This window comes from Dendrobates tinctorius, unplaced genomic scaffold, assembly GCF_039654945.1.
Source record: "Dendrobates tinctorius isolate UK_male_01 unplaced genomic scaffold, ASM3965494v1 ptg000127l, whole genome shotgun sequence".
NCBI classification, from domain to species: domain Eukaryota; kingdom Metazoa; phylum Chordata; class Amphibia; order Anura; family Dendrobatidae; genus Dendrobates; species Dendrobates tinctorius.
Genome location: NW_027361795.1, coordinates 15,807,151 through 15,831,521, shown reverse-complemented (window position 1 = coordinate 15,831,521; position 24,371 = coordinate 15,807,151). Strand labels below are relative to the sequence as shown.

Genomic DNA, 24,371 nt, shown 5'->3' with positions numbered 1-24,371 from the left:
GTCCTGGAGGGAACAGCACTTAGTGCTCACATCACCCGGTCGGAAATGTAACCCAGACAACGTGACGCATCTCTAGAGTGCCTCCTCACCAAAGAAACAAGTTGGATTTGGGGATCCTCTGCCATTCTTCCTTGCAGATCCTCTTCAGTTCCGTCAGGTTGGATGGTGAATGCTGGTGGACAGCCATTTTCAGTTCTCTCCAAAGATGCTCAATTGGGTTTAGGTCAGAGCTCTGGGTGGGCCAGTCAAGAATGGTAAAAGAGTTGCTCTTAAGCCACTTCTTTGTTATTTTAGCTGTGTGCTTAGGGCCATTGTCTTGTTGGAAGGTGAACCTTCGGCCAAGTCTGAGGTCCAGAGCACTCAGGAAGAGGTTTTCATCCATGATATGTCTGTATTTTGCCTCATTCATGATTCCTTCAATTGTAACCAGTCGTCCTGTCTCTGCAGCTGAAAAACAACCCCATAGGATGATGCTGCCACCACCATGTTTCACTGTTGGGATTGTATTGGGCAGGTGATGAGCAGTGCCTAGTTTTCAAAATGGTTGCAATGAAACAAAGAGTGAAAAAATTTACTTTGGTCTGAATACTTTCTGTACCCAATGTATGTATATGTGTATATATATATATATATATATATATATATATAAACATGTGTCAGTGTAAGTATATGTGTGAAATTATTTTGTTTTCTTTTTTACAGCCTATTTTAATACTCGTGCCTGATCGCTTAACTTAAATATCACAATTTTGTTTACTATGGGACTTTGTTTCATTTTTCCAGGTAAAAGGGGCATTTGTAGCCATTGGTATGGTCTTGTTAACTATGTTTGGTGTGGCTGCTGGAAATTACATGATCAATAAAAAAAGGAAATGTGTGACATTTCAAGATCCAAACAAAAAATACAAATTACGACTCACTCACAAAATGGTAAGTATTCTTCGTCCATAATCAACTCCTTTTTTTAAAAAAAAATGTCTTCTGCTTTTTTATGAAAGTGTATCCTATTTATAAGTAGTAACTTCCTAAATTGGAGAACTGCATCTAAGCTAAGTATTTATGAAATCATTAACAATTTTTCTTATAATTTTTTGCAATTGTACAGTATGTTATATAGTGATGGGTTGAAAGACTTGTCACTTAGTGAAACACTTTGCAAACAAAGAGGATGAGGAGAAAAACACAAGGGCACTATCCAGAGGCTTCGCTAAGGGTTTAGCTCAGGTGAGATGAAACATCTGAGTGGGCTTCTACCCGATAACCCTGATCACAACTATTGTGGCACACTCTATTCATGGGTATAAAGGAATTTGAACAGCTGACCATGCTGTTACTGAAAATAAATCTCTATACAAAGACCAAGGCTGAAATTACCACCATATGGTGACCGTATGGCTGGTAGACACTGAGGATTTCCACTTACTCATGGCGGCAGCCATTCCTCGGTACGTGGTCCCCAGCCACCACTTTTTCTCCTGGTGTAGTATCCCAGCCTTGTACCAGCATGTGCCCAGGAACATCACCTGTGCTTAATGACCGAGAAGTGCACAACCACTTGTGGACAGGGATGACTGCACACTGGGTGAACATTGTGAAGGCTGGGGCTGGCACGGGGCATGTGCTTCCAATGCCGAAAATTGCTGGCCTTACATCAATCAGGGTTTCCTCCACCTCCTACAGCAGTTCCTGTGTAAGGAGGAAGACCGGGCTGTGGGCACCTGTACTGCGCTGGGTCCGGAACTGTCAAAGCTGCATCCCAGGTTGTCCAGGGGAAAGAATAGGGGACCGGACAGACCTTGTGACCCGGAAGCAGGGGGAGCCGCAAAGGAAAAAGTGCGTGAAGCGACGGGCAGTTTATTGTTGGCGGTGTCAGTGCAGGTGTGTGTGCAGCGTGCTCCGCTTTGTGTGCAGCTGCACTGCAACGTACCACGGGCAGCTACACATAAGCATGCCGTTGAGACCAGCAGCAGAGGAAGGGCCATGGGCTCTGTTAAGCTGAGTATCGCTCACGGGCACAGGAACGGGGGCTGTGTTCAGGACTGTTCGTTGTGGCCCTCTTTGCCGGACAGCACGCCGCAGACCCCCCTTGTTAATAGACTGCACACAATCCCCTTCACTTTGGCTGCACAAGTTTATGAACTATTTGGCTCAACGAGTAAAAACTGGAGACTGCTCATTGTTGCCAGAACCGTGAGCTTTGGAAACTCCACTGAGGACACTGCTCCGACCGTTGTTGGGCTTACAGCCCTCATCGGATCATCCGTGGCCGAGGAAGCTACGAACACGATAAGTTGAAACAAGAAAATAGAGCAAAAATAGATCTAATACCATAGAATATTAAAAAAACAACAGGTATACTCCAAAACATGGCAACAAAAATTCCTTAAGCATAATGTGGCATAATGGAGATGGGGAAGAGCAACCCAAACACCAGCGCCAATTGCACAAGCTCAAAATGCACTATAAGAACCAGGAGAAAAATTGGAGCATGCGATAAATTGCATATAAAGTAATCAAATTTTAATAGAATGGAGTGCTACAATTAATACAAGTGTAACAATGTGCTAACCAGAAAAAATAAACGGTATCAACCCAAAATACCCTACTCATCCATCAAGGTGGAAAAATAGCCCCAGAATGCATTCCCATACGGGCCCATGTCCTACAAGTAACAGTATGAAAAAAGCGCCCAGACAATAGGTCCAAAATTAGACATCATAAAGGTGAAATGAGGGAGGGTGCCAGTGTAATATAATAGCCCACTGCAAAGTGCAGCGGAGTAAGATAGAAGACAGCCACAGGGGAGCTTACCGGGGCAAGGAGTAGAGGGGGAACCAGGCTATGCCACCCCCGACGCGCGTTTCGCGGCACCTCAGGCCGCTTTATCAATAGGAATCTAATGAAAAGGTCCAAATAGGACCTTAAAGTAGCCCCTGAACTCAGTCATGTGACCGGAATTAGCCAGTGATGATGGTGCTCTCGGCGCATGTGCCCCAGCCTCTGCAGGTCTTACAGAGCATTACAGGCATCATGCACAAGTGCGCACACACCGGACTGTAACCCGGGCGCGCGGACAGTACATAAAGATGCCGACTGCAGTGTGGAGCCGCAAAGTGCAGAGAGCGATGCGCACAGCCATCCATCACGGAAATGAGACAATAAAGGGAGGGAGGTTAATACAAAAACATGATAAATGCAGCAATACATAATATTTAAGAGGAGGAGAAATTGCATACTACATAAAGTATATATAATGCCATAAAAAAAATATATATACATAGGTCCATCTCGTAACCGCCGAATGTAAATAGCGTAGTGCACAAATAACCTCAACAAAAGGTATACAAATAACAACACTTAGTTGATTGGAAATTTGTATAAAAGTACATGAGGCGGTATCTCAGTGAAGGAATACATATATAGCAAAACATTATTATAAGAGAAATCCAACAATGAGACAAGTATAAATGTCCATAAAATGCTGCAGATGCTTGCTGGTAGTAATCCAATCATATGATAGTGTCACATCAATGTCCAGAACAGGAGAAGTACTGTAAACTAAAGAAATGCACATAAGAGAAAAAGGAGAAATTAAAATCAGTGAAAAAACACATTTAAAGATAATAACAATAAAAGCGAAAAAAGGCTGCCATGGAGCCTATGGGAGGATACTGAGATTTGTGAAGGCAAAAAGAAGGGAAAAGGAAATAACAAAAATCAATATTCAAAAAATACGCAACAATACATCAATAAGGCACACCGATGATGATATATTGCCGTGTAGAAGTGAGGGTCATGGAAAAATAAAATATAATGATATATATGTACCAACACATGGGCATACTAATTAAAGAAAGGGGGCGAAACTTAAATACTCATTGAGTCCTCTCGGAGTCATAGTATCTAACTCAACAATACATCTCGCTTCCATTTGTGCAAGGATATTTTTATATTATCGCTGCCTCTGATGCCCATGTGTAGTACATCAATCCCCCTAACTCTCAGCAATCCAGCATCACAATGGTGTTGCAACCGAAAGTGTCCAGGATTGTTTTCACCTCAACCAGATCGGACACCGTCCTGGCCGCGCCAATGTCCCGGATATGCTCTCGAACCCGCACTCTCAGTTCCCTGGTGGTCAGGCCCACATAGATCTTAGAAATGCAAAACACAAGCCGCGGAGACACCATCACATGTTTCTCAACGCAAGCAATGACTAGCCAGGTCTTTCCCCGGGAAGGAACAACCACGGGAAGGGCAGTCTCCAATGAAGGAAACCACTTATGCCAAAACATGGTATCCATTCACAGACAGCTGTTTCGGGGTATTGCCCCTCATCAGTGTGGAGTAGGAAACTGGCTAGTAGGAGCAATGCCTAGTAAAAGACTGTGAAAAATGAGGATGAATGAACTCATGGAGATCAACATCCAACACTGCAGAGACACCATCACATGTTTCTCAACGCAGTGATTCTAGAGCAATGTCCCCATCCCTTACGGGAAACATGCAAAAACATGCAAAACACAAGCCGCGGAGACACCATCACATGTTTCTCAATGCAAGCAATGACTAGCCAGGTCTTTCCTCGGGAAGGAACAACCACGGGAAGGGCAGTCTCCGATGAAGGAAACCATCCATGCCAAAACATGGTATCCATCCACAGACAGCTGTTTCGGGGTATTGCCCCTCATCAGTGTGGAGTAGGAAACTGGCTAGTAGGAGCAATGCCTAGTAAAAGACTGTGAAAAATGAGGATGAATGAACTCATGGAGATCAACATTCAACACTGCGGAGACACCATTACATGTTTCTCAACGCAGTGATTCTAGAGCAATGCCCCCATCCCTTATGGGAAATGTGCAAAAACATGCAAAACACAAGCCACCGAGACACCATCACATGTTTCTCAACCCAAGCAATGACTAGCCAGGTCTTTCCCCTGGAAGGAACAACCACTGGAAGGGCAGTCTCCAATGAAGAAAACCACCTATGCCAAAACATGGTATCCATCCACAGACAGCTGTTTTGGGGTATTGCCCCTCATCAGTGTGGAGTAGGAAACTGGCTAGTAGGAGCAATGCCTAATAAAAGACTGTGATGAATGAACTCATGGAGATCAACACCCAACACTGCGGAGACACCATCACATGTTTCTCAATGCAGTTTTTTACTAGGCATTGCTCCTACCATGTTTTGGCATAGGTGGTTTCCTTCATTGGAGACTGCTCTTCCCGTGGTTGTTCCTTCCCGGGGAAAGACCTGGCCTTTCCTGTGGTTGTTCTTTCCCGGGGAAAGACCTGGCTAGTCATTGCTTGCGTTGAGAAACATGTGATGGTGTCTCAGCGAGCGGGTTGTGTTTTGCATGTTTTTGCATATTTCCCATAAGGGATGGGGGCATTGCTCTAGAATCACTGCGTTGAGAAATGTGATGGTGTCTCCGCAGTGTTGGATGTTGATCTCCATGAGTTCATTCATCCTCATTTTTCACATAGATCTTAGGGCACGGACATGTGGCGTAATAAATCACATTCGATGTGCCACACAAAATGCGATGTCTGATCTTGAACTGCCTCGTGTCATCTGAGGAACTGAAGGTGGAGCAGCGCAGGATATTGGCGCAAGCGAGGCAGTGCCCACATGAAAATGACCCACCTACAGGACCGCTGGAACCAAAAAAGTTCCTGGGGGTGGGAACATAGTGGCTCCGTTCCAAGAGGTCATTTAGATTTTTTGATCTACGAGGTGTCATAGAGGGAAAACTCCCCAGGGCAGCCCCCAGGGAGGGGTCTATCTCAACAATAGACCAGTGCTTACGTAGAATAGCCCGCATGTTATGCCACTCATGATTATATGTCAAAATGAACAGAAGATCATCTATGTAGCAATACCGGCACAGCACATGGGACGTGCCCCACGGACCTCTGTCGCCAAACACCTCTCTCTCCCAGGCGCCAAGGAAGAGATTGGCGTACGTAGGCAAACAGGCCGTGCCCATGGCTGTGCCCCGCTTCTGAAAATAAAATTGGCCTTTGAAGACGAAAAAGTTGTGGGTGAGGATAAAGCCAACCAGCTCGAGGATCAGCTCACATAGAGGGCCATCCAGGTCAGAGGTCCCCAAAAACCAGCGAACAGCATCCAAACCCACTGAATGATCGATACAGGTGTAGAGACTCTCCACGTCAGCAATCACCAAAAGAGTGGAAGATTCCACAAGGATGCCATCGACCCACGCCAGAACGTCCGTCGTGTCACGGATGTAGGAAGGCAGTGATTCAACAAGTGGTTTCAAATAAAAGTCAATAAATTGACATACAGGTTCACACATACCACCCGACACGATAGGATGCCCCAGGGGGTCAAGGGCATCCTTGTGGACCTTGGGTAAGAGATAGAATGTGGGGTTCCTAGGAGACCTGACTACCAACCCATCAAGATCTTTTTTAGTTATGATACCATTCTGAAATGCCCTCTCAAGGATCACTTGAAGTTCCCATGAGAAAGAGGCCCTGGGATCAGAGGGAAGTTTCATATATGTATCTGGATCCCTAAGTTGGCAAAATGCCTCCCGTTCATATTTCTGGTTGGGCCAAACCACTATGTTCCCCTTTTGTCAGCCGGTTTAAAGACTACATCCACCAAAGATTGTAGTTGGGAGATTGCCTGGCGTTGTTTATGAGTAAGATTATCAAATTTACATCTCGAGGATAGTTTTTTAAAATCATCACTTACCAATTTGGTAAAGATCTCAACAGATGGACTGATAGACAAAGGGGGGAACCTAGTGGACTTAGGCCGAACCAGGGGAGGAAACTTACTTGTGCACTGGCTGCCCTGTTCAGAGAGCAGGTCCTCCAAATCACGAAGTGCCTCCCTTTCAACATCACTCAGGGCCTCAGGGATGTGACTTCGAGCATGGAGCTTTTTCAAAATGAGTTTTCTTGAGAATAATTGAAGATCTTTCAGGGCTGTAAAGTAATTGAATGGGTTAGTGGGTGAAAAAGTCAGGCCTTTACTAAGAACCTCCAATTGTATCTCAGTAAGCACATGAGTAGAGAGATTGAGTACCTGTAAATCCCCCCGGGAACCGACCTGGGGGGCCATTGATCCAGCTGGTTTGTTTTTAGGCGACTGACGAGTTTCGATCCTCTTGGCGGGAGCCACATTAGTGTTAGTGCTCTGACCAGGACTTCTCTGTCCTGTGTCATCATCATAATTAGAAACATTAGATCTCAATGATGTGGACATTGAACGAGAATGGGACATGTTCCTGTATTTTGGACGTGACTGGCCAGTAGTATCCCGCCATCGATAGACTCTCGACGTTAATTTGTCCTGAACATCCCTTTTAAATTTTTTTGCCTTATTGGCCTGGATGTCTTGAGCCCATTTTTGTAGTTCAGCATCAATTTGATCATTCAATTTTTTAAGGGCGTCATTGGACATCTCCTTTTGTAGGGTGGACTGTAATGCGTCAATCTCGGTCTCAATCGTGGTAAGGGAATCATGGTTCAGCTGTTTTAAAATAATCATGAAACCCTTAGAGCACTCATTAGTTAGTTCTTCCCATTTATTTTTAAATGTCTCATCCAAAACTGGAAATGAGGGAAAGACCTGGATCCGGAGACCTCTCGGGATCAGGTCATTCTGTATATATTGGTCCAGGAACTCGTGATTCCACCAAATCCGAGTTCTCTTGCGTAGTAATTCCTTAAAGTGGTAAATATCTTCCTGTATATCCTTGTTAGAGCCAACACATTCCCCGTCTGAATTGTCCTGAAACACGTCATTAAGCTGTGTATGCCACGTATGGTCACGTGCGCGAAAATCCATAATCGGAGTAGAGACAACTGTAAGTAACACAGAAACAATTATTGGCAATTGTCCCGGTAAGCTCCCCTGTGGTCTGTCTTCTATCTTACTCCGCTGAACTTTGCAGCGGGCTATTATATTACACTGGCGCCCTCCCTCATTTCACCTTTATGATGTCTAATTTTGGACCTATTGTCTGGGTGCTTTTTTCATACTGTTACTTGTAGGACATGGGCCCGTATGGGAATGCATTCTGGGGCTATTTTTCCACCTTGATGGAGGAGTAGGGTATTTTGGGTTGATACCGTCTATTTTGTCTGGTTAGTACATTGTCACACTTGTATTAATTGTAGTACTCTATTTTAATAAAATTTGATCATTTTATATGCTATTTATCGCATGCTCCAATTTTTCTACTGGTTCTTATACTCCAAAACATGAATATGTATACACAAAGAAAAAGGGGAGTACTAAAACCTGTTTAAAATATCAAGATAGATTTTATTCAATAAATATCACACAATAATTAAATAAATTAAAAAAATGTATATGTGTATAAAAACGTGAAAGTCATAAACAGTACAAGGTCAAAAGCACATGCAAATCATTTCTGGACCAAGAAATTAAACCCCCATAAATATTACATTATTAAAGTCCCATTACAAAATGGCAACAACATAAGAGACCATCAAGTGAATAAATATCACATAATAGAAACTGCCACTAATGAAACTCCTATATTGGGACACCAAAAATACCTCAATATCAATAAAGTGTCATAGTGCCACTAGATTAGAGCTTACAAATATAAGTCCTTTATGTGCAAGGAGACCGCACAGCCCCAATGCACGTTTCGTGCGGGCTTCCTCAGGGGGCCGTGATGATAAGTTAACTGCAAGGACTATTATCACATTGTGGTTACCTATTTCCCTATCATTTGCCCCTTTAACTGTTTATCTCCCCACGATGAGTATTTTGACTGTTAAATTAAATTGTTAACCCTTGCTCTGCCTTTCTTGCAACCTGCTTACACCTGCACCCCCTCTTGCTCCTCCTCATCCTCCATCTCCTATTTGTTATCTCAGAGGACATAGTCCACATCAGCTGGAAGCTGGAAGCTCTGCAGCACTGCCTCAAAAAAGCAGAAAAAGGCTCTGCTGTCTAGGAGACAAAGTGCACACCGTGGCACAGTTACTTAATGGAATAACAGACCAAACAGATCTGTTGTTTTTGCCGCTGAACCTTCAACCAGGTGTAGGGGGTATAATATATTACAGTTATACCTTTCCTTTCCCGTTCGTCCTGGTGCCGTATATTATCAGTGTATTTATATTTGTTACTATATAATGGTACTGCTACACCATTATGTGTATTACCATTTCTATACAATGGTACTGCTACACTGTTATGTGTATTACCATTTCTTGCTAAGTGTATATGTTTGTATAATGTTATACTGTTGTAATGCTGCTATGTTTAATAGGGTAAGTGCAGTTATAAGATGGGACATTAGATGGGAGCACAGAGTTCAGGGGAGTGTATATATGATAGTAGGGATAAGAAACCAGCATGTGAATATTTAAACTGTAGGAGGGGCTGCTGTGTGGTAAGAAAGTGCAGATGTTGAGGTTGAGTCAGAAGGGCCCGAACCGTCCACATGGGTTATAGGACCAGGATGCCACAGCAGGCCTGTAACGTTAACAAAGCAGAGAAGCCCAGCTATCTGGGGATACTTAGGACAGATGCACAATATTAAGTATCCGTGTTGCAGCAGTTTGGAAGAGAAGAAAGAAAGAGGTCCAGGAAGAGTACAGGGCACAGACTGTCCAATATGTGGCAGGTCATTGCATGGGCTGATGCCCTTCGATCCAGGGTGAAACAGACGAGGGGATCCCCAAATACAGTGAGTCTGGACAAGGAGGACGCTGCGGTACCGCCAAAGGCGCTGTTACTCTGTAATGTACTGGAGGACGTGGCAAGTAGTAGAGGGAAAGATTAAGAAACGTGATTTGCAACCTGTGGATAATTCTGTGAAATACTTGGATGTGCTGAGAAATGGAAACATTAAAGATGTTCAGTTTTCAAGTTGAAATGGACTGTGGCTCAATTCTTGCAAAATCGTCTGCAGACTGCCTTCAGTGGCACAGAAGAGAACCTGATGATGCTGGACCTGAAGACAAAGGTATGCTGACTAAGGGACACTATGTTTATGTGAGGGGAGGCCAGTGTGTGATGGAGCAGAAGTCCTCAGCCACGACTACCACCCTGGCCAAACCTTACACAGGCATGGTCGTGTGTGATAATGGTTGTAACCTGGTGGCAGCTGTGAAGGTTGGCAAGCTCACACACGTACCGTGCTTGGCAAATGTGCTCAACTTGGTAGTTCAGCAGTTTCTAAAAACATAATCAAATTTGCCAGAGCTAGTGATGAACAAACCTTCCAAGGATCGGTTCACATTAGCGAACGGCCTGAAATACGCCTAACAGTTTGTTGAACAGTTCATCGAACATATCCGAACCCTATTCAATAGAAGGTAAAAGCAAATGCATAGACAACACCTCCGGGGGGGCAAAAAGCTGCCAAAACAGCTCAGATTAGGAACAGACATCTATTATAATTGTGCTGCATAGATGCATGGGACGGAGCCTGGGACAGGGCTTGGACCAGGATTTCTAGTTTAAACATTGATCAGTAACAGGGATGAATGACAGGTGTAGGCAGGGGTGGATTAAGGGTAGCCAGGGCCTGGGGCAGTTCAGACTCTGTGGGCCCCCCCTCGTCACGTGACGGGGGTCACGAATCGTAGAGCCACACTCTACATAGAGAATAATGGGGCCTCCAGCACCGACCTCCACCCGCAGAGCCGCACTCCACATAGAGAATAATGGAGCCTCCAGCACCGACCTCCACCCGCAGAGCCGCACTCCACATAGAGAATAATGGAGCCTCCAGCACCGACCTCCACCCGCAGAGCCGCACTCCACATAGAGAATAATGGAGCCTCCAGCACCGACCTCCACCCGCAGAGCCGCACTCCACATAGAGAATAATGGAGCCTCCAGATCCGACCTCCACCCGCAGAGCCCCACTCCACATAGAGAATAATGGAGCCTCCAGCACCTACCTCCACCTGCAGAGCCACACTCCACATAGAGAATAATGGGGCCTCCAGCACCTACCTCCACCCGCAGAGCCGCACTCCACATAGAGAATAATGGGGCCTCCAGCACCGACCTCCTCCCGCAGAGCCGCACTCCACATAGAGAATAATGGAGCCTCCAGCACCGACCTCCACCCGCAGAGCCGCACTCCACATAGAGAATAATGGGGCCTCCAGCACCGACCTCCACCCGCAGAGCCACACTCCACATAGAGAATAATGGAGCCTCCAGCACCAACCTCCACCCGCACTCCACATAGAGAATAATGGAGCCTCCAGCACCGACCTCCCTCGCAGAGCCACACTCCACATAGAGAATAATGGGGCCTCCAGCACCGACCTCCCTCGCAGAGCCCCACTCCACATAGAGAATAATGGAGCCTCCAGCACCGACCTCCACCCGCAGAGCCACACTCCACATAGAGAATAATGGGGCCTCCAGCACCGACCTCCACCCGCAGAGCCACACTCCACATAGAGAATAATGGAGCCTCCAGCACCGACCTCCACCCGCAGAGCCGCACTCCACATAGAGAATAATGGAGCCTCCGGCACCTACCTCCACCCGCACTCCACATAGAGAATAATGGGGTCTCCAGCAGCTACCTCCACCCGCAGAGCCGCACTCCACATAGAGAATAATGGAGCCTCCAGCACCGACCTCCACCCACAGAGCCGCACTCCACATAGAGAATAATGGGGCCTCCAGCACCGACCTCCACCCGCAGAGCCGCACTCCACATAGAGAATAATGGAGCCTCCAGCACCGACCTCCACCCGCAGAGCCGCACTCCACATAGAGAATAATGGAGCCTCCGGCACCTACCTCCACCCGCACTCCACATAGAGAATAATGGGGTCTCCAGCACCTACCTCCACCCGCAGAGCCGCACTCCACATAGAGAATAATGGGGCCTCCAGCACCGACCTCCACCCGCAGAGCCGCACTCCACATAGAGAATAATGGAGCCTCCAGCACCTACCTCCACCCGCAGAGCCGCACTCCACATAGAGAATAATGGGGCCTCCAGCACCGACCTCCACCCGCACTCCACATAGAGAATAATGGAGTCTCCAGCACCGACCTCCACCCGCACGCCACATAGAGAATAATGGAGCCTCCAGCACCGACCTCCACCCGCACTCCACATAGAGAATAATGGAGCCTCCAGCACCGACCTCCCTCGCAGAGCCACACTCCACATAGAGAATAATGGGGCCTCCAGCACCGACCTCCCTCGCAGAGCCCCACTCCACATAGAGAATAATGGAGCCTCCAGCACCGACCTCCACCCGCAGAGCCGCACTCCACATAGAGAATAATGGGGCCTCCAGCACCGACCTCCACCCGCAGAGCCACACTCCACATAGAGAATAATGGAGCCTCCAGCACCGACCTCCACCCGCAGAGCCGCACTAGAGAATAATGGGGCCTCCAGCACCGACCTCCACCCGCAGAGCCACACTCCACATAGAGAATAATGGAGCCTCCAGCACCGACCTCCACCCGCAGAGCCACACTCCACATAGAGAATAATGGAGCCTCCAGCACCGACCTCCACCCGCAGAGCCACACTCCACATAGAGAATAATGGGGCCTCCAGCACCGACCTCCACCCGCAGAGCCGCACTCCACATAGAGAATAATGGGGCCTCCAGCACCGACCTCCACCCGCAGAGCCGCACTAGAGAATAATGGGGCCTCCAGCACCGACCTCCACCCGCAGAGCCACACTCCACATAGAGAATAATGGAGCCTCCAGCACCGACCTCCACCCGCAGAGCCGCACTCCACATAGAGAATAATGGAGCCTCCAGCACCGACCTCCACCCGCAGAGCCACACTCCACATAGAGAATAATGGAGCCTCCAGCACCGACCTCCACCCGCAGAGCCACACTCCACATAGAGAATAATGGGGCCTCCAGCACCGACCTCCACCCGCAGAGCCGCACTCCACATAGAGAATAATGGGGCCTCCAGCACCGACCTCCACCCGCAGAGCCGCACTAGAGAATAATGGGGCCTCCAGCACCGACCTCCACCCACAGAGCCTCACTCCACATAGAGAATAATGGAGCCTCCGGCACCGACCTCCACCCGCAGAGCCACACTCCACATAGAGAATAATGGAGCCTCCAGCACCTACCTCCACCCGCAGAGCCGCACTCCACATAGAGAATAATGGGGCCTCCAGCACCGACCTCCACCCGCAGGGCCGCACTCCACATAGAGAATAATGGAGCCTCCAGCACCGACCTCCACCCGCAGAGCCACACTCCACATAGAGAATAATGGAGCCTCCAGCACCTACCTCCACCCGCAGAGCCACACTCCACATAGAGGATAATGGAGCCTCCAGCACCGACCTCCACCCGCAGAGCCACACTCCACATAGAGAATAATGGAGCCTCCGGCACCGACCTCCACCCGCAGAGACGCACTCCACATAGAGAATAATGGAGCCTCCAGCACCGACCTCCACCCGCAGAGCCGCACTCCACATAGAGAATAATGGGGCCTCCAGCACCGACCTCCACCCACAGAGCCTCACTCCACATAGAGAATAATGGAGCCTCCGGCACCGACCTCCACCCGCAGAGCCACACTCCACATAGAGAATAATGGAGCCTCCAGCACCTACCTCCACCCGCAGAGCCGCACTCCACATAGAGAATAATGGGGCCTCCAGCACCGACCTCCACCCGCAGGGCCGCACTCCACATAGAGAATAATGGAGCCTCCAGCACCGACCTCCACCCGCAGAGCCACACTCCACATAGAGAATAATGGGGCCTCCAGCACCGACCTCCACCCACAGAGCCTCACTCCACATAGAGAATAATGGAGCCTCCGGCACCGACCTCCACCCGCAGAGCCACACTCCACATAGAGAATAATGGAGCCTCCAGCACCGACCTCCACCCGCAGAGCCGCACTCCACATAGAGAATAATGGGGCCTCCAGCACCGACCTCCACCCGCAGAGCCACACTCCACATAGAGAATAATGGAGCCTCCAGCACCAACCTCCACCCGCACTCCACATAGAGAATAATGGAGCCTCCAGCACCGACCTCCCTCGCAGAGCCACACTCCACATAGAGAATAATGGGGCCTCCAGCACCGACCTCCCTCGCAGAGCCCCACTCCACATAGAGAATAATGGAGCCTCCAGCACCGACCTCCACCCGCAGAGCCACACTCCACATAGAGAATAATGGGGCCTCCAGCACCGACCTCCACCCGCAGAGCCACACTCCACATAGAGAATAATGGAGCCTCCAGCACCGACCTCCACCCGCAGAGCCGCACTCCACATAGAGAATAATGGAGCCTCCGGCACCTACCTCCACCCGCACTCCACATAGAGAATAATGGGGTCTCCAGCAGCTACCTCCACCCGCAGAGCCGCACTCCACATAGAGAATAATGGAGCCTCCAGCACCGACCTCCACCCACAGAGCCGCACTCCACATAGAGAATAATGGGGCCTCCAGCACCGACCTCCACCCGCAGAGCCGCACTCCACATAGAGAATAATGGAGCCTCCAGCACCGACCTCCACCCGCAGAGCCGCACTCCACATAGAGAATAATGGAGCCTCCGGCACCTACCTCCACCCGCACTCCACATAGAGAATAATGGGGTCTCCAGCACCTACCTCCACCCGCAGAGCCGCACTCCACATAGAGAATAATGGGGCCTCCAGCACCGACCTCCACCCGCAGAGCCGCACTCCACATAGAGAATAATGGAGCCTCCAGCACCTACCTCCACCCGCAGAGCCGCACTCCACATAGAGAATAATGGGGCCTCCAGCACCGACCTCCACCCGCACTCCACATAGAGAATAATGGAGTCTCCAGCACCGACCTCCACCCGCACGCCACATAGAGAATAATGGAGCCTCCAGCACCGACCTCCACCCGCACTCCACATAGAGAATAATGGAGCCTCCAGCACCGACCTCCCTCGCAGAGCCACACTCCACATAGAGAATAATGGGGCCTCCAGCACCGACCTCCCTCGCAGAGCCCCACTCCACATAGAGAATAATGGAGCCTCCAGCACCGACCTCCACCCGCAGAGCCGCACTCCACATAGAGAATAATGGGGCCTCCAGCACCGACCTCCACCCGCAGAGCCACACTCCACATAGAGAATAATGGAGCCTCCAGCACCGACCTCCACCCGCAGAGCCGCACTAGAGAATAATGGGGCCTCCAGCACCGACCTCCACCCGCAGAGCCACACTCCACATAGAGAATAATGGAGCCTCCAGCACCGACCTCCACCCGCAGAGCCACACTCCACATAGAGAATAATGGAGCCTCCAGCACCGACCTCCACCCGCAGAGCCACACTCCACATAGAGAATAATGGGGCCTCCAGCACCGACCTCCACCCGCAGAGCCGCACTCCACATAGAGAATAATGGGGCCTCCAGCACCGACCTCCACCCGCAGAGCCGCACTAGAGAATAATGGGGCCTCCAGCACCGACCTCCACCCGCAGAGCCACACTCCACATAGAGAATAATGGAGCCTCCAGCACCGACCTCCACCCGCAGAGCCGCACTCCACATAGAGAATAATGGAGCCTCCAGCACCGACCTCCACCCGCAGAGCCACACTCCACATAGAGAATAATGGAGCCTCCAGCACCGACCTCCACCCGCAGAGCCACACTCCACATAGAGAATAATGGGGCCTCCAGCACCGACCTCCACCCGCAGAGCCGCACTCCACATAGAGAATAATGGAGCCTCCAGCACCGACCTCCACCCACAGAGCCGCACTCCACATAGAGAATAATGGGGCCTCCAGCACCGACCTCCACCCACAGAGCCTCACTCCACATAGAGAATAATGGAGCCTCCGGCACCGACCTCCACCCGCAGAGCCACACTCCACATAGAGAATAATGGAGCCTCCAGCACCTACCTCCACCCGCAGAGCCGCACTCCACATAGAGAATAATGGGGCCTCCAGCACCGACCTCCACCCGCAGGGCCGCACTCCACATAGAGAATAATGGAGCCTCCAGCACCGACCTCCACCCGCAGAGCCACACTCCACATAGAGAATAATGGAGCCTCCAGCACCTACCTCCACCCGCAGAGCCACACTCCACATAGAGGATAATGGAGCCTCCAGCACCGACCTCCACCCGCAGAGCCACACTCCACATAGAGAATAATGGAGCCTCCGGCACCGACCTCCACCCGCAGAGACGCACTCCACATAGAGAATAATGGAGCCTCCAGCACCGACCTCCACCCGCAGAGCCGCACTCCACATAGAGAATAATGGGGCCTCCAGCACCGACCTCCACCCACAGAGCCTCACTCCACATAGAGAATAATGGAGCCTCCGGCACCGACCTCCACCCGCAGAGCCACACTCCACATAGAGAATAATGGAGCCTCCAGCACCTACCTCCACCCGCAGAGCCGCACTCCACATAGAGAATAATGGGGCCTCCAGCACCGACCTCCACCCGCAGGGCCGCACTCCACATAGAGAATAATGGAGCCTCCAGCACCGACCTCCACCCGCAGAGCCACACTCCACATAGAGAATAATGGAGCCTCCAGCACCTACCTCCACCCGCAGAGCCACACTCCACATAGAGGATAATGGAGCCTCCAGCACCGACCTCCACCCGCAGAGCCACACTCCACATAGAGAATAATGGAGCCTCCAGCACCGACCTCCACCCGCAGAGCCGCACTCCACATAGAGAATAATGGAGCCTCCAGCACCGATCACCACCCGCAGAGCCGCACTCCACATAGAGAATAATGGAGCCTCCAGCACCGACCTCCACCCACAGAGCCGCACTCCACATAGAGAATAATGGGGCCTCCAGCACCGACCTCCACCCGCACTCCACATAGAGAATAATGGGGCCTCCAGCACCGACCTCCACCCGCAGAGCCGCACTCCACATACATGGCTGCTCTCAGTGCTCTGTGCTGTGCGCACAGGACCTGTGATGAGGTCACAGGAGGGGAGGAGACAGGGGTCACATTATCGGGGGTCCTGACACCTTCCCTCCTGTGATCTCATCACAAGCCTTTGCACGCTACCAGCAGCATCAGCGTTCACGCTACTTGTAGATGCTGCTGGTAGCAGAGCACATAATGCCGCCCCCACGGTCACTCACTTTTAGGTGGGGAGAAGATGGAGTGCCATTGCAGCAGCCAGCAGGAATGTGGTGGCGGCCCCCTTAGAAGCTCTTGTGGTGGGGGCCCCGGGGCTGAAGCCCCGCCTGCCCTGCCTATAATCCGGCCCTGCGCGGTGGTGGATTATAATGAGGCAATTTACTGGCCTAGGCTGTGGGCCCCTTAACCCCACTGGGCCCGGGGCAACTGCCCAAATTGACCTCATTATAATCCGCCACTGGGTGTAGGCCTGGTGTTCTGAGAGCTCTGCCAAATTTAAGCAACACACATGACGAAGACCCAACTTACATTCCAAACATTTCCAAAAATTAGGGGCAGACACCGGGAAAAGTGTCATCAATTGAACCACAGTAGAAATAGCAGCAGTCAGCCATGGGCCATGCATGAGGTATCAGGGTCTATGCATTTACAGCTTTGAATTTAAGTTTAAATTAAGACAAGGTAGGTGAGGGACCAGCGTCGATCTGTTGTGTTGGGAGCCCTGATATCTCTTGCAACAGCTTAAACTTCTTTTTTGCTCAGCTACACTCAGGTAGCACAAATATCAGCTTGGTTGACTACTATTATTAGAAACATTTAAGGATAGTAACACAGGTAGTTGACTGAAAGTAAGGGCAGGCCTGCTAGTTTGGGAGCCCTACTGCTACAAGCAACACACATGAAGGAGACCCAATTTTGAATCCAAACATTTCAAAAAATTATTGCCACACACCACAAAAGTGGCATCAATTTATCCAGAGTATAATTAGTATGAAGGGGCTCTGACACCACTTCCACTATAGGCAACCCACCAGCTGGAGACCCAACTTGAAGTCTCCACATTTAAAAAAAATTATTGCCACAAATCACTAAAGTGGCATCATTTTCCCCAAAGTAACAATAGTATAAAGGGGCTCTGATACCCTTTCCACTATAGGCAACCCACCAGATGGAGACACGACTTGGAATCTCCACATTTCAAAAAATTGTTTGTAACATCAGCGACAAAGGTGTCACAGACTGCAATAACGCGAGATCAATGCAGCACACTAAAATCTACAACATCGCCTAGTCTGACCTGTCTGCTACTGGGGTGCAAAAGTCAGTGCAGATCCATGACTTGTTGATCTTGATGAAAGTTAGGCGATCTACACTTTTAGGGGACAGCCGAATGCATTTATCCATCAGGACACCACCAGCAGCGCTGCAAACACACTGAGAGAATGCTGGCTTCCGGGCATGACAAAACCTGCAAGGTGTTACAGGTGAACTCAGGCCGCTCTTCCATTTTTGAAGACCAAAAAGCAAAAGTGTCCAAGTTCTGCCTGATGTTATTGATATTGAGCTCAAGATACTCCTGCAACATCCTCTCAAGTTGTTCACAACGTGTCAGACTTGTACTCTGTTCAACTGGTTCACGGGCTAGTATAAAAAATGTGTAAAACGACTCACAAAAATTGCTTATGCTACTTACACTGCTGCTTCTAAAGTATTTGCCTTGACGACTCAACAATCCCAGGGTGGGTTGTAAGCCTATAAATGTGATGCACACTTTGTGCCTCACTGCTGTTTTGGGGAAAACTCCTCTTAAGATTGTCTACAAGCATGTTTCAATACTCCAGCAAACGCACTCTCTTTCCATGGGGGGGGGAGGATCTGGCAAAATTTACTCTTGTACTGTGAATCAAACAGAGTGGTAACCCAGTAGTCAGCACTATTTCTAACCCTAAGAATACAGGCGTCATGTTGCAGATTATCCGCTTCATCTCATGATCATCTCATCTCCTCTTCATGACTGTTGTGCGCCCATCACTTCTTCCTCCTCGGACTCCTCCATTTGTTCCTCGGCTCCTGCACCTTCAATAACAGTTTGGTATCATGAGCCTCACAGTAATCCACCCTCCCATGGCAGTTGCGTGTGCAAAGACAGTCCGGAACTTAGAGATATTGTTATCCCTTCCGAAACCACTTTTGCTTCCACCTCTTTCTCTGGGACCACCTCCTCCTTCCGCAGACTATTCAAAGTGTGATCCAGCATGTAGATGACCATAATAGTGATGATGATGGCATCGTCAGCGTTAACTATCTTAGTAGCCATTGCAAAACTGTGCAGAGGTCCTTCATCTCTGTCCATTCTAAAAGTGTGATTTGCACCACTTCTGTACTGTGTTGGCCCAGGCTATGCAAAAGGACATACTGCACTAGGGCTCATCGCTGCTGCTACATTCTCTGAAACATATGCAAAGAGAATTCCACCATGGCAGCACATTGCATGTGAAATGGTTAACTGGTAGCTCAAAAGACCTCTGTAATGATGCAAGTTGATCACCTGCAGAGTGCACACGGCGGAAGTGCACAAACATCGACCAGGCCAGGAAAGTGGAGGAGACATTGCTGTATCACCAGGTTGAGGATATGAGCCATATAATGCAAGTGTGTGAGGTTGCCCTGGCGTAAGACTGCCATCAAGTTTGCACCGTTATCTCACACTGCCTTCCCTGGTTCCAGGTTCAGTGGAGACAGCCATTGCTCAAACTAGGCCTTGATCAATGTCCACGACTCTTGAGCTGGGTGACTGATCTCCAAGGCATATTCATTTAAACACTGCCTGATTGTGGAGCGCCCCGCAGGACCTTAGGGTACTCGGTACCAGGCCCGTTAACTTCAATGATGGATGTCACGGTGACGGTGAACCGGTCCGTGGCCCTGGGCGTCCAGTAATAAAATAGAGGAAAGTTGTGTGATATTTAAGTGTGACGCCACCTGTGGTGTTCGGCAATGAGTGGCCGACGCTGCAGTTTTGGTCCTCTGAGGCTGATGGTGGCACAGCAAAGAATGATTCAGCTCCCCACGGGTAGAGCGGGGGCCCCAGGGCAAAGATACTGTATTTGATTAATAGTTAAGATGGCGGTGAACGTTGGGATGCGGAGAAATAAGAGAAGGACACAGAGAGGTGCAGTTTCTTTACCTTTTACTTGCAAGTGGTTGCAGTCCGGAGTACCGCATACAGGTGATGGATTGAGTCTGGCTTGCCTGGAGGCATTCAGTGGATCCACCCTACCAGGTGGGGGTTTGGGACCTTCCTTCTGCGCTTTGTGTGCGGGTCTCTGCTGTTTGTAACTAAGCTGCGACCCTCTATTGCGTGATAGTTTCTCTAACCTGTACGGCTGTCAGCGTGAGCCTATTCCCCGGGTACCGTCCTTTTCGCCGTCAGCCCCGGGGTTCTGATCCGCTGCCGTGCCCTCAGGTGTTCAATGTTGCTCAGGAACTTGCAGTCCCATGTACTTCCAGATTCAGCGGTCAGGACATACAGCTCCTGCCCACCCAGGACTCTGGCGTCCCTTTCTCTCTATTAGCGCTTCGCTCTGGGGTCTGCTATACGCAGTTTTTTAGCTTCCCCGGAGCCTCTTGTCTCTGCTCTTGTCCTTTTCCCTCTTCACAGATCGACTCTCTCTCACCAACCGACTGGATCTTCCAGAATGATCCTTCACCTCAGGCTTAACTGTCTTGTCATCAGCTCAGCTGTTCTCGTTTCCATGACAACTCACCTGTTTTCTTTCACAGCTGACTGCTTGCTGACTCACTAACCCCCTCTGCTGGCCAGAATTTATAAGGCAGCTCCCCTTTCTGACCTGCAGCAGGAATTGTCATGTAATCTATGTTACCTGCCATGGGGGCCCCCCTCCTGCCTCCAGGCATGACTTTACCCCTTAGAGGGAAGCAATGTCACTGTGACAACCGGACTCTGGGGTGTCACATTCCCCCCAGTGAAGTTCAGTACTCCCGGACAGAGGAAACATAACAAGAATTGTTAACCACAGCAATTAATGAAAATCTGCAAAGTCTTAAAAATGTAAAAATTATCAAAACCAGAAAAGAAAAAGAAACAATAGCACAGTTACTGCAGCAACCAGTCCTTACGCTGCCATCCAGGAATTGTCTTTGTCCTTGTACCTGGAGGTTGGTTGGTGGGAACCGCCTTAGCCCACTTTGTGTGTCGTCTCTGGGCGTGGCTACAGGGCACTCTGTAGATGGGCCTGGTTTTTCGGCCACGCCGGCGGTTTATTTTCAAGGCCAAATTGGGGTAACGATTTACAAATAAAGTTCTGACCACAAATAGTCCTGTGGCCCGATTGTCCTTCAACTGGTTATTACGAATACTTAAAAAGTTCATACAGTAAGTCTCTGTAGGCTCTCATGATTAACGGTTACAACTATACATTCTTATTAATTTATTTACATTATGTATTCTCTATAAAGGACAGGGATCTGACCTCTGGTACTACGAGTGGATCTACGCAGTATAGGTATCTCCGATGACCTGATCTGTTCTCTAATGTCTACTGCTGGTGCACTAGTCACTACGCTATAAGTGGACTTGTGTAATATTGGTATTCGGGACTGCCTTCTCCTGATTCTTAGACTCACCATGAGATTGACAGATTCGCTGCTAGCAGGGGACAGATTTCTGCATTCCACTGCAGATGTGGTATCTGTTACTGGAACTATTTCATTAAGAGTCTCTGCTTCATCCGATGCAGTAGGCTGGTGAAAGGTTAGAACTGGTACTATGATAGCCTGATTTACTTGTGTCCATGTCCAAGGAAATTCTCCAAGGATAGTATGGATCTTCTCTTCCACCTCTACTGTGGGCCGTGGAGTGTCTTGGACTTCCTCTTTGTCTTTCAATTGATCAGGGCGCACCTTTAGATGATCTCTTGAGACTGTCTCTAAGGTTTCTCCTCCATCCTTACTGATGAAGCACACCTTGGTGTTATTAAAGTCTGAAGGTATAACGGTGTATGGCTCTGCCTCCCACTGGTCATCTAGTTTGTGAACTCGTCTTTTTCTTTTTAGTACTTGTTCTCCTGGTGTCAAGGGAACTGCAGGGGCGTGTTGATTGTAATTCCTTTCCTGCCTTTGTATTGCTTGGGACAAACTTTTCTCCACACATTCTTGCACTTTGCGGTATTGTTGCCGCCGCTCTGTATCCCAGTCTGCATCTGGTGATGTCGTCTCAGGGGTTAAGACTCCCATGTCTAAATCAATGGGTAACTTGCTAGGTCTTGCCTTCATCAGGTAGGCTGGAGTGCAATTGGTGAAGTTTACTGACATATGATTATATAGATCTACCAGATCTGGCAACTTCTCTGGCCATTGGTTTCGTTCTACCATAGGTAAGGTCTTCAATAAGTCAACGACCACTTGGTGCATCGTCTCACACATGCCATTTGTCTGTGGATGGTATGGCGTCATCCTGATTTTCTTGCAACCATACATGTTACAGAACTCCTGGAACACTTCTGTCTCAAAGGCTGGACCTTGGTCGGTGAGTACTTGTTCAGGGTATCCGTGCGGTTGACAAAAGTGTTGCTGAAATGCCTTGGCTGCTGTCTTCGCTGTTTGGTCTTTAACAGGCACGACTACCAAGAACCTTGAGTAATGGTCAACGATGGTCAGAGCATAGGTGTAGCCATTCCTACTTGGAGTTAACTTCATGTGATCCAAGGCTACCAGTTCAAGCGGCTGTTTTGTGATGATCGGCTGTAATGGGGCTCGTTAGCTGTTACGGTCTTTCCTGCGCAGGTTGCATGGGCCACATTCTCTGCACCACTTCTCAATGGCCCTCCTCATGCCAACCCAGTAGAATCTTTCACGAAGTAGGACCTCCAACTTCTTCCACCCGAAGTGTCCTGCTCCATTGTGGTACGCCTCCAAGACCATTGGCGCATCCCGCTTCGGGACTACCACCTGCCAGACCAGTTCGTGTGTGCGCGAGTTGATGTTCCTCCGACACAGTTTACCCTCGTAGATGAACAGCTTGCCTCTCTCCTTCCATAACTGCTGTGCTTCCTGTGGGTCATCTGGAACAGGGTGTGAATCAGCTTGTGCCACTCCTTTACTAGGTAAACAGCTGGGTCACTATCTAGTGTCTCTGCCCACTCATGATGGGTAATTAGAATAGGGAGGGAACAATTCAAATGAATTTATTTAACTCAGTGGCTCAATGTGGTGAGCACTTGTGTGCACGAAGTGCCCCCTCCCAAACAAATGGATGGCAGACCACCTGGTATGAAATAAGAAAAACCAACTAGAGATGGTGAGTGAAATGCCTGGTGAGGATCGTGAATGAAATAAAAATAAAAAGAATGAATTGTGTAATAAAATTGCCTTTATTAATTATTTTTTGGCACAATAGCATAAAAAATATCTGAATAAAACTATTCAGTGCAAGAGGCAATTAAACCGCTGAAATTAAAGTGAGTATATATAAACTGGTTTATATAAATAATAAATTCAACCAGTATCACCTCAATTACAATAAATCTCTATACACCACACCTCCTGTCACAATTTATAGTAAGCCCTATCAGAAGGGTTATATTAGCAGCACAAGAGTTACACAGATCACAATAATTACACAGGATGGTGTAAGCAAAATTATAATATTACATAAATAATAAAGTGCAAAAACACTGTGAACAGACAATAGAAAATGGATAAATCAAACAAGATTTTTTTTAAAGAAATGCAAAATATGTAAAAAATGTGCAAAGATGTGCAAAAAGTGCTGTTTGTGCAAATTGTGCAAGAAATGCAAAATATTGCTGAAAACTGTGAATTAATTATTACCAAAAACCGTTGCATAGGTTTTGTGATGTATATAATAAATATAAGGTGCAAAAAAAAATATGCAAAAATATATGTGAATCAAAAGGACATACAGTGGGGCAAAAAAGTATTTAGTCAGTCAGCAATAGTGCAAGTTCCACCACTTAAAAAGATGAGAGGCGTCTGTAATTTACATCATAGGTAGACCTCAACTATGGGAGACAAACTGAGAAAAAAAAATCCAGAAAATCACATTGTCTGTTTTTTTTTCATTTTATTTGCATATTATGGTGGAAAATAAGTATTTGGTCAGAAACAAAATTTCATCTCAATACTTTGTGATATATCCTTTGTTGGCAATGACAGAGGTCAAACGTTTTCTGTAAGTCTTCACAAGGTTGCCACACACTGTTGTTGGTATGTTGGCCCATTCCTCCATGCAGATCTCCTCTAGAGCAGTGATGTTTTTGGCTTTTCACTTGGCAACACGGACTTTCAACTCCCTCCAAAGGTTTTCTATAGGGTTGAGATCTGGAGACTGGCTAGGCCACTCCAGGACCTTGAAATGCTTCTTACGAAGCCACTCCTTCGTTGCCCTGGCGGTGTGCTTTGGATCATTGT

The 24,371-nt window shown here is 48.6% G+C and overlaps 1 protein-coding gene across 1 annotated transcript in view; it reads left to right on the top strand.

The window, feature by feature from the left end:
* The window catches only part of CYB5R1 (cytochrome b5 reductase 1), a 288,183-nt gene that overhangs the window by 49,928 nt on the left and 213,884 nt on the right, over positions 1-24,371 (top strand). The window contains exon 2 of the mRNA XM_073542557.1: positions 784-930. Coding sequence (XP_073398658.1) covers positions 784-930 — 147 coding nt within the window. The remainder of the gene's footprint in view (positions 1-783; positions 931-24,371) is intronic.